The 11,712-nt window shown below is 40.7% G+C and overlaps 1 protein-coding gene across 1 annotated transcript; it reads left to right on the top strand.

Moving 5' to 3' along the window:
* The first annotated feature begins 3,617 nt into the window (after positions 1-3,617).
* LOC116506714 (vomeronasal type-2 receptor 26-like) lies at positions 3,618-11,310 on the top strand. Its single transcript, XM_032214589.1, has 6 exons — positions 3,618-3,662; positions 3,893-3,903; positions 5,050-5,341; positions 5,829-6,539; positions 9,959-10,022; positions 10,406-11,310. Exons 1-6 carry the CDS (start codon positions 3,618-3,620, stop codon positions 11,308-11,310), a joined length of 2,028 nt encoding a protein of 675 aa, XP_032070480.1.
* Positions 11,311-11,712: the final 402 nt, after the last annotated feature.

The following is an 11,712-nucleotide window of genomic DNA, read 5'->3' as shown; positions in this document are numbered from 1 at the left end:
GTCAAAAATAATGAATATTAAATAATTGGTAATCAAATGATTTTAGTGACCATAAAATATCAGTTAATAATCTTTCATTTTTCATTTCCCCTTGTTGTCTTCAGTGAGGCTCCAGTGATCAACTTGGAAGTATACCTTGATAGAAAAGATGGATTACTTTATAAGTTTTTTAAATTTAAAACTATGGCTTTGAATGGCATGAAGGTTTTGTATTTCTAACATCAGCAGATGGAAGAGGTATATCATTCGTCTCTTCAGAATATCCCATCTAAGGTTTTGAAGGTGACATGACCTCACATCAACAATTATGCAGCCCAGTGACTTTTCTGAAAACTTCTAGGTGGGTCAGATGCAAAGGGAGGTGGGAGTGTTGGGGAGGATTTTTAAAGGGTGCCCCATACAGGTACCAGTCATCTCTTGTTTGAAAAGTCCATCTGAGGCTACCCTTGAAAAGTATATGGAGGCTTCCTCTGGTGCTGAATGCAGCTTTCTGGCAACTTTGGGCACTGGATGAAGGGCACACATGACACCTCTGTGGCACAAGCTTCACTGAGTTCCAATCTCTTTCAGGGTCCAAATCAAGATGTTGGTTATGAGCTTTACAGTCCTACATGGCATTGGTCCAGGTTATCTATGAAACTATCTTCATCCCTTTAGTGTAGCATCTCCCATTCCACATCAGCAGAGAAAGTATGTTTTTAATGTTTGTGTATACCACCCAGAGTCTCTCTGTGAGTCAGATGAGCCATTTAGCATTTAATCAATAAAATAAATGTCCCAAAGGGTGGGTTCCATAGCAGAAGTGTCCTGTCTCCTGGGTCTGTAGAGATAGCAATAGCAATAGCAGTTAGACTTATATACTGCTTCATAGGGCTTTCAGCCCTCTCTAAGCGGTTTACAGAGTTAGCATATCGCCCCCACAGTCTGGGTCCTCATTTTACCCACCTCGGAAGGATGGAAGGCTGAAGTCAACCCTGAGCCGGTGAGATTTGAATAGCCGAACTGCAGATAACAGTCAGCTGAAGTGGCTGCAGTACAGCACTCTAACCACTGCACCACCTCGGAGATAGAAGTCTTTTGCAGATGGGACCTGTCATTTCCCCTCCTGCTGACCGGATGGGTGAAACCAGGGAGTGGGGATTCCTCAAAATAACCTTGTCCCATCCATATACAATATTGAAGGTCAAAACTGTACCTTTAATTCCATCTGGAAACACACTAGCAATCTGTGCACTTCATAAGGCAGAGATGTGATGTGCTGTTCTGGGAGCACACATAACTTCCCACAATGCTGTGTTTTGCACAAAATAAATGCTATTCAAGATCAGCCCCATGGAGAATTCATTACAACCAGGGCAGGAGCAATTGTGAACAGACCCTCATAAACCAGGAATGGATGCAACTGGCACCCAAAGCACACCTCTGCAAAGGATCTCCTAGAAACAACTGCCAACTACACTTTGAGTAGGAGCCAGGAGTTATGAAGGACCTCAGATTATGCACTGGACCTGTCTGGGGCAAAGGTGGTAAAATCTCATATTCAGAAGAGCCTCAAACTCAAATCCACCTATTTTTTTTCAGGATTGACTGGGGTTCTCATACAGAACCCCAAAGCCACCAGGTCCTCAGACAGGATATCAACAATGCTGCTTGAGTCACCATGGCCAGAGATTTAGACAAGAACATCTTTGGCACACTGATAATACCTCACCCCACATAGATGGATATCTTCATGTATACCTTAAAGAGGAGAGGGGAAAGCACCAAACACTATGGCACCCTCAGAGCCAGTTCTGGGACCTGGCACTCCTAATCAACACAGACTGATACCTGTCCTGTAGAAAAGAAGAGAACTTGTAAAATGCAGTCCTGCCCACTCCCTAACAAAGACCTGATATAGAAGCTGAAGTTGAAGACCATCAAGAGGTCAAGAAGAGCAAGGATGGATTGCTACCACCATCCCATGGCTATCAAACCAATGTGTCAACCCTGAAGCTGACCTGACCATGATCATTTTGAGGCTTCAGTGTTGCCACTCTGGAACTGAGCATAGGGTGGGGAGAAAACAGATAGCTCGGGTTTTGTAGCCAAAACAAAATACTTTCCCCTGGGAACCAAGGAACATACCCACAGCTGATAGGGGAGAGGAGGAGTGAAGCTACCAGGCAACCAGATGACACCTTGATTGGACCATGTGACTGATTGTTTGGGAAAGGGAAACACTTTTACTTTTAATTAGACGAAATCAGTGAGAATATTCAGATTTGGTTTTCACCAGCCTGTACCAATATGATATGCCAAATAAACATATTCTTTGAGGAACCTACCTGCCTTGGAATTCTGTTTGCTATGGGTGTATTACTTGGAACCCTGACCCAATGTCTTTTCTGTCCCATATGCCAGTTCTGAATCCTGATTGAAAGGGGCCTAAATAATCCACCAAGAGTCTGGTGAAGGTACTGCATGACCACCTTCTTCACAATCTTTCCTTTTAAAAGGGACATTGGTTGTGGATGAGAATTGGTCGGTATAGTGGGGTCCAGTCATAATTTCTTGAAAAGGGAGCAAACCAAGATCTCTTAAAGAGGTGGAGGTACCACACCATGTCTGAAGGAAGAATCCATGCTGGTCCCATTCCACTGCTGAATCCAAACCCAATAACTAAGGCTTCCTGCCTTCACTCAGGCCACTCCGTCCCTCTCATGGGTGTTCAGATTCACCAAAGTTCAAGATAGTTGTGTTTCACAAACTGAAGCTTTACAAAGAGCTTCCTGGCCATAGCAGTTATCTGTTCTTTGAGCAGGAGATGAGTGTCACGGAAGACCCTCAGATTGCACTACAGTCCCAAACATGGAAGAGCAATGTCATCCATGACCCAATACTGGGGGGACAAATTACCCACGGTTACTTGATTTTGGAGCTGTTAAACCTCCCCATCCAACAGCTGTCAGCAACCAGGGCAAAACCTTGATTACATTGTTTGGTCCTTCACTGCTTGTGGAATTGAATATCTCCATCATATGGATGATACCTGACCTAGAACTGAGAAGACCTCACTGAGACAACTTGAAGATAAAGTGTTGAGATCAATCTCCCTCTCTCCAACCAACACTGGTTGGAACCAGCTTCAGAGAAAGAGGAGAGGCATGTAACATCATGAACCCATTATTATAGTCCCACTTTGTCAAGACATTGACTATGAATGGGGGTATCCTTTCCTCCCCAGCTGAGGATTCGGATGACCTACATCATAAGACAAATACAGCAGACAAACATTTATGGCTCCAACAAGTTCTTAGAGAACCTTCTGTAGAGTTTCAATTAGCCTGACAACTTGTCTATTTGGGAGAAGAAAGTTTTTACTTTTGCCCCATTCTATTTGAGTATCAATAAATCAATTATTTCAATCTGCATTGGTATCATTGCTCACACTTATTAGTGTACAACTGACTGCCATGTGCCACCCTGTCCCATTAGCACTCATCCTATCTGGAAAAGCGATGGCAAAAGTCAAACTCCATCTTGTTTATATGGGCTGCTTCATGTAGTCAAACACCCAACTTTCTCTTGTCTCTCAAGTCTATTTGCTTTGGGGAATAGCAATAAGAGACACCGACATGTTTTCTTTTTCTGCTGCACAAACAACATCTAGTGCCACATGGGTAAGACAATTGCCTTTCCTTGCAATTACCAGAACAGTAATTTTTAAGATATCCCCTATGAATTTCCTCCTATGAAAATCTTCCAAGGTAAAACCTGATTTATAAATATTCTTTGACTTTTCCTAGTTGAAAGGGAGAGAGAGAGGGGGGGGGGTCTGTTCCCATGTTGGAAAGAGCCAACATCTAGCTTTGGTGAGACTCAGCTGAATTGGTTTCCTCTTTGGTTGCAGCCCAAACACAGGTAAGAGGAAACATATTTCATATCAATTTGTATTGGGGCCATCCAGGTGGAATGAGCAGACTCTGGTGAGATTTCAAGTGATACCTGTAAATCAGCTTCTGCACAAACCTTGATTTGTTTGTGCCCCCCAGGAGGGAAGGTGAGAAGAATGACTGGGCTGCCTCTCCTCCTGCTGCTGCTGCTCTTCTGGCTCCTGCCTCCAACTTCTCGAACATCTGCTGTGAGAAAACAAACCATTTGTGTCTTACCAAAACGTTTAAAGATTCAGGAATATTACTACAGGTCTGGTGCTCTCATTATTGGTGGGAATTTTCCCCTCGGTGCCTATCATAAGCCTATGGATCTAGACTTTACAATGGACCCATTATGGTATTCTACCCCATTTATGTAAGTTTCACATGGAGGAGAAAAAATGTTGATGATCGTTTTCTCAAAAATATTTGTTCTAGTGATGTTTCAACCTCCCAGTGTAGTTCAAATCTTTGTCCTTTTCTCAATAAGGAGCCAAACTAAAAAAAAAAAAAAAAAAAACAGGCTAGATTTTCAAACTTTTCAGAATTCTTCAACAGGAAGACAAGAAACCACAAACAGAGTAATGAGGGACAACACGTTAGGAACTTTACTGCACTAGTTAAGAAGCTGGCTTACACTGTTCATTTGGATAGAAAGTCATGCTGGAACACTCAAGAAAAAGCTCAAACCTTTTCCTGTATGGAATACTACACACATAAAAAACCATCCTCAGTTTTGGAATCAGTAGTGATTATGAATAATGGCCCTCAGTAAATCATTGCTCTGGCCCTCACTGGAGTCTTCTATTCAACAATGATGCCAGACCTGAAGAAGCTGCTCTAAGAGACAAAAAACTGATTAGGCTGTTAAAGAAGAAATTGGGTAGGATTACAGACTCCAAACCAAAGTGAAGATGGGAGGGATGGTAAAGGGATATAAAATGGTCTACAACAGCCTTTTCTCCTTTCTCACAAATCCAACCAGTTGAATAAAAAAACATTTTTTAAAAAATACTATTCATACTTGGGACGTCTTACTCCAAAGAAAACCCCACAAAGATCAAATTCAGGACAAACTCCATCAGCACATACAAGCTTTTCTGTAATGCTTCTGAATATTTTTCCCTCTCTATAGCCCCATGCCTAACAACTACCATCAGTTCCAGGCCTTGGTGTTTGCTGTCACGGAGATCAACAAGGATCTGGTTCTCCTCCCCAACATCTCCCTTGGCTTCCACATGTATGACAATGTCCAGTGGGATAGGAGGATTTCTTTAACCAGCCTCCTTTTGCTCTCCACACATGGCCAAATGGTTCCAGGTTACAAATGTAACCAGAAGGAGACCCTTTTCTCTGTCATCGGGGGTGACAACCCAAAATCATCAATGGTGATGGCTTCCATCTTAAGCATCTTCAAGGTCCCACAGGTAAGGAGATTCTGTAAGATGCAGTTACAGAGTAGGTAGAGAACAGAAGCACTCCGGAGAAGCCCAAGATGACACATCAATACTATGTGAATTAGAGAATCAATGCTGTACTTGGGTTCATTTTAATATTTTATGCAGCCAGATATGTTTTAGATAACATAAAATATTGGTTGATGGATAGTTCTCTTGGATTCTGACATATCACAACTCTGCAAATATGTTAATGGCTTGTCCTAAGAAGTGAAGAAACTTCTCTCTCAAAATGACAGAGTTTGACTGATGGGCTCAATAAACCTTCACATGGGAACCCCTAATGGCACCATCAAACTTTGCTTTGCTTTTTAAAGAAGATTCTCGTTTTCTCCAGCTCAGTGTTGGCTTTGAGTTCACCCAGGGAGACAGAAGAGTTTTTCCTTCTTTCTTCCGAACTGACTCCAAGGAATCTGCTCAATATGTGGCTTTGATCCAGCTGCTTCTGTATTTCCAGTGGAACTGGGTTGGACTTCTGGCCTCTGAAAGTGAGAGTGGAGAACATTTCATTTCAACTCTGATGCCGATGCTCAAGGAGAAGGAGATCTGCCTGGCCTTCACTGAAATGATGAGACATAATAATGATAATGTGCTCGAGTTCCTTTCATATTCCAAAACATGGCTTAAAGCTGACATCACTGTTTTCTTTGGAGACTCTGCAACTATTACACATTTTCAGTGGCTTCTGGACCATTATGTATATCACGAAACGGAACCACTTCAGAACGTTTGGATCCTAACTTCCACTTGGAAACTTATTGCAATGGAAAATATAGATATATGGCATTCTCTAAAGCCCTTGCATGGGGCTTTGCATTTTAGGGACCACACTGGTGACATCGCAGAATTCAGCGATTTCATCCTGTCTTTAGATCCCTTGAACCCACAAGGGGATATGTTTCTCCCGTTATGGTGGGAAACGGTCTTCGCATGTGAATTTCACAAACCAGGTAAATTTTATCCAGGGGGGATGAAATACTGTACAGGGAAGGAGAACTTACAAAATGTACCATCTTCCTTGTTTGAAACAAGCATGACTGGTGAAAGTTACAACATCTACAATGCTGTTTATGCTCTGGCACATGCATTACATGCAATATATGGATCTGAAGGACGACCAGCCATGATGAGGCTTGGAAAGAGGAACTCAAATGTCCTGTCATGGCAGGTAATTTCTGTGACTTTTAACCCACATCTACAGATCCTTAGAGAGGAAATTTCCCATAATTATTTCTGGAATTACTCCTTAAATATCTAATGTCAGCATATCAGAACAGGTTAAAATGGTAATTATTTTTTTTAAAAAAATGATATGAATTAAGTGTAGTTTTGGTTGAAAGGGGGCAGAGGTGGAAAATAAAAATAAATCAAACCAATCATCCATAAGATCCATGCAAGAAATATAATAATAAAAAGTTCTGAAAGATCTCCAATGGATCTCTGAATTTCAGGAGGTGATCATTTCATGGAGGAGGTGTCAGCCCAGAGCAAGATGACAATCTGGGTGTGTTTGTGCAAGATGGTTCAATAGGGCAGTGGAAGTCCATGTGGGCATCTATGCAGAACCACCTCAGTTTCTCTTTGTATGTCACCTGAATCCAACCTGTTCCTGGTCTGAAATTAATCAGGTTTTTCTAGATCAAAGGCTAAATGATGGACCTCTCTGGACAGTGAATGGACAAGCCAGGGCAGATGTTTCCTTCTGTGTGGCCCCACTTGGTCACTCTTGGTTCCTGCCTTCTTCTCTCTTTTTGTCTATCAGGTAGAGAAAGTTGGTAAAATTTTACACCATTTTGAAAGAAATTATTTACTCATTCCTAAAATACATTTCTCATTGACAAGATATTGAGCTAAAGTAAAGATTTTAAAATGTATATAGCCAAGTAAAGCACGAGGAAAGCTGAACAATGAAATTTGGAATATAGCATTATAATCTTTGTAGGTAAGCATCATTTGTTTAAAATGGAGAGGAAAAAGCCATGATGCAAATGCCCAGTCACAAAGGCAAACTTTTGTTGTGTTGGGGAAGTAGCTAAGCATTTGATGTTACTCCTGATTGCTGAAATCTCCACAAACATAATTCCACAAACTTCTCAGACACAAACCAGTCTGCTAAAATGAGGACCATGATAGAATAGGAGCCATGATGTCTCATTTGTGACTTTCAGCCAATTACTCCAAATATCAAAGATCTGTTTTGTTTCAGATTCTTCCCTACTTGAGGAAGGTCCAGTTCAACAACAGTGCTGGAGAAAAAGTCTCCTTCTCAGAAGATGGACTGGGATCTGCTTGTTATGATCTTCTCAACTGGGTTTTCTTCCCCAATAAATCAATTGTCCTTGTGAAAGTTGGGCAAATTGATCCTGGGGCTCCCCCAGGTCTGGATTTTACCCTTAACTCTGACACAATCATGTGGTCCACAAAGGTGAGTTGAAGGGCAATGATGTAAATTCAGGGAAAGATTCATTCTCTTCTGGAGATGAAGAACATCCTTCTTGCTGGAAAAAAGGTCCATTGAATCATAAAACATGGCAGCTTTGTGCTGAAAATTATGATGTAACACACTTCAGATCTCATTTGTGGCAGGTGCAGAAAGATCAGGATTGGGAAAAACGCCTTGAAAGCTAGGATGCCATTAAGGTGGGCAACAGTGATTTCTATGGATTATTCCCACTGTGGAATCAAATTCAGGACCCCCAAACCAAGAATCAAATCTTACTCCAGGATATAGCTGTACACACTGGAGTAAATAATGGGAGGGACTCCAACAGATAAAAAGGATTCAGCACTACATTTCAGGAAAGGCAAAAGGAAGTGATACAGTCAAACAGACCCAGATTGTCATCTTGACAGATTCCTTCTCCATGAAACAGTCACCCATTGAAGATCTTTAGGGACCGCAAGAAAGAATAATTGCCTTAATAAAAAGAAACATGTCCATTATTTTGCCATAGAAATTTTAATAAAAGTGCACTGAGAACAAAATAGTTCAATGTTGCCTCAATTAGAACCCAATTTTAATGGGAGGGTGGGGCTGATGTTGCTACGATACAACATGCAATCTTGGAGCTCCAGGATTGCTGTCAATATCTCTATTGCTGGACGATCCTTTATGGACTTAAACCATCCTGTAGAGACGTAAAGCCCCTGATCGGGACAGACCCCTGATATGAAAGCAGAACAAGAGAGAGAGTGTGTCAGAAATGGTGAGAAAAATTTTACCATTAGAGAAGAGAACACCCAAAAAGACAGAGTTAAATTAAAATTGAAGACAGAAGAAAGTAAGCGGTGAATTAAGCCTGGATTAAAACTATTGTGTTATCTCTTTCACTTTAATTTTGTTTCTTTCTATAGATGGAATTGTTACAAATGTCTCTTAATTTTAAATTGGACTGGTCTTTTTTCCCCTTCTTCTTCTATTTTTCTCCTTTTTTGTATCTGTGGATTAAAATTCTCTTTCTTCTCAAGGCTCGGTTGGATTGTAACTTTTAAGCTTTTTTTCTCTCTCTCCTTGAGTTTGGAGATTAAAGAGAGAGGTAAAACAGAGAAAAAAGAAGTAACACTGCCACCTAGAGACTTGAGGCTTGGTAACACCAGATATTACAAGACTATTAAGCACGTTTTGTTTATACAGGTGAAAGCCCTATGAAGCGGTATATAAGTCTAACTGCTATTGCTATTGCTATTGCTATACTCAATGAATGTTTAACAATACAAATGTATACGTATATGTATACATATATATTAGATTGATGATACTAATAATGGAAAAAACATGGAATTGGAAATTATTAGAGAATGTTACCAATACTAAAATAATAGAATGATTTAGAATAGGATATAAAAAATATTATTGGATATAGTGAAGATGATATAATGAATTATTATAATATAAATGAATTCATGTTTAGAATACCTTATTTAAAATGAAGAAACAATAGTAGTAATCAAACAAATGAAGGATTATAACAATAATGTAAACAAATATATTTGATTGACAATATGTGACTTTAAATAAGGTTTAAGTGATGACTATGGAAAGGATGTACAAAAACCTTGTAACCAATCGACACACTGTACGTAATTGAAGATGTTTTTGTGTTACATGTCTTGTTTGTTTATATTTGTTTAAAAATAAAAAATTTTTTAATAAATAAATAAATAAAGAAGAACCCATTTCTCATGTTTCTATTTTGCTCACCTCCTCTCACTCCTCCAAAAACTCATTTCCCTCACACTCTTCAGTTGGTCCTCATCATTTACTATTTTAGCAAAGCTGTAGTTTAATGTCACCAACCCTCCTTTACATGCGGAAGTCCCAGCTTCTATTTCCAGAATTCATGGAAGAGACAGCAATGCTGCTTGCCAATTTTACCTAGGAAATGTTTTTGGTTTCTGGAAAGCACATGTGAACTATTTCTTTTGAAGTCTTTCTTTCAATTGAAATAGGAATGTGGAGAAGAATGAATGAAGCATGTTCCTTGCTTATGCTATCTCAAGCATTTCCCTTTTCTCTTTCAGAAAATGCCTTTTGCCAGGTGTGGCATGAAGAGGTGCCAGGCAGGAGAAAGGAGAAGAGTTCCAGAGGGCCAGCAGGTCTGCTGCTATCAATGTGCCCCTTGTCCAGAAGGGACCATTTCTAATCAGACAGGTAAAGCAAATGTCAAAAGCAGATCTTCTAGGATCAGTTGATAGACATGTCAGAGAAGAGGAGATCCAGCTATCCATGTCTGCTAACAATCAACTGCATACCATAATTTTTGGACTATAAGACACACCCTTTCCCACCCTAAAAGAGCGTGGAAATGGTGGTGCATCTTAGCCAAAGCATCATCAATAATATACAAAGAATGAACTTGTTTTATCCAGCATGAAATGCACAAAGCACATTCCCTTATTTCCTTGGTGGACTGGCCATAGCAGAAAGGGGAAATCGTGCCACAGCAGAGGGAGGGAGGAATAATGAAGAGGAAATAAGGCTTATGGCAGAGGTCCCTGGGACCCTCAGGCAAAGTTTTGATTTTTTGATTTCAGATGCAGCTCGCTGTGACCCCTGTCCAGAAGACCAATATCCCAACAAGGACAAAGATCACTGCATTGCCAAGAAGATTCACTTCCTTGCCTACCAAGACACCCTTGGATACACTTTAGTTTCTCTCACTCTTTCTCTCTCTTTGATCACATTGGCAGTTCTGGCAATTTTCCTTAAACATCGTGACACCCCAATTGTCAAGGCCAACAACCGAGATCTCACCTACATCCTCCTGGTCTCCCTTCTGCTCTGCTTCCTCTGCTCCTTCCTCTTCATTGGTCAACCCAGGAAGTTCACTTGTCTCTTCCAACAAACTACCTTTGCCATTCTCTTCTCCCTAGCAGTATCTTCTGTGTTGGCAAAAACTGTCATGGTGGTGCTGGCCTTCATGGCCACAAAACCAGGGAACAGTACAAGTAAACTCTTAGGAAAACAATTGACCTACTCCATTATCTTAGCCTGTCCCCTAGTCCAAGCAATTCTTTGTACCACCTGGCTGGTAACCTCTCCCCCATTTCTCAATTTGGACTTCCACTCCTTGGTAGGAGAGTCAATCCTGGAATGTAATGAAAGCTCAGCTTCAATGTTTTACGCTGTCCTTGCCTACCTGGGTTTCCTGGCCCTCATCAGTTTCACTGTGGCCTTTGTGGCTAGGAAATTGCCTGACAGCTTTAATGAGGCCAAGTTCATTACTTTCAGCATGCTGGTCTTTTGTAGTGTTTGGATCACCTTCCTGCCCACCTACCTGAGCACCAAAGGGAAGTCCATTGTGGCCGTGGAGATCTTCTCCATCTTGGCCTCTGGGGCTGGTCTCTTAGCTTGCATCTTTTTCCCCAAATGCTATATTATCCTATTTAGGCCAGATCTGAATCAGAGAAAAAATATAATGGGGCACAAGAATCTCTGATTTATATTAAAGTAGTGTCTTTTATTTTGCCTTTGGTTCCTTTTTCAATTTGATGTGGGTTCTTAACAATGATGAAATAAGAGAGTGGCTTATCCTTCAAATAATTGGAAATCATGGAAATATCTGGTGGTTCAGTGGTTAGAATGCAACATTGCAGGCTAATTCTGCTGACTGCCAAGTATTCAATCCTCAGTGGCTAAAGGTTGACTTAGCCTTCCATCCTTTCGAGGTCAATAAAATGACGACCTAGATTGTTTGGGGGGAAAAGGCTCTGTAAGCTGCTTAGAGAGGGCTGCAGAGCGCTGTGAAGTGATATATAAATCTAAGTTCTATTGGTATTTTATAATCATTTCTGTCCAAATACAAATCATTTTTTGTTCCTGTTTGAAATTCCTTCTATCT

This window comes from Thamnophis elegans, chromosome 1, assembly GCF_009769535.1.
Source record: "Thamnophis elegans isolate rThaEle1 chromosome 1, rThaEle1.pri, whole genome shotgun sequence".
In the NCBI taxonomy this organism is placed as follows: Eukaryota; Metazoa; Chordata; class Lepidosauria; order Squamata; family Colubridae; genus Thamnophis; species Thamnophis elegans.
This window is presented reverse-complemented; position numbering and strand designations above follow the sequence as displayed.

What these genes read in the sequence shown, in the direction of transcription:
- LOC116506714 (XM_032214589.1), top strand. Translation starts at nt 3,618, where the DNA reads ATGTTTTCTTTTTCTGCTGCACAAACAACATCTAGTGCCACATGG. An exon ending in CAAATGTCCTGTCATGGCAG is followed by an intron (nt 6,540 to 9,958) that starts GTAATTTCTGTG and finishes AGAGTTCCAGAG; the next exon opens with GGCCAGCAGGTCTGCTGCTA. An exon ending in GACCATTTCTAATCAGACAG is followed by an intron (nt 10,023 to 10,405) that starts GTAAAGCAAATG and finishes TTTTGATTTCAG; the next exon opens with ATGCAGCTCGCTGTGACCCC.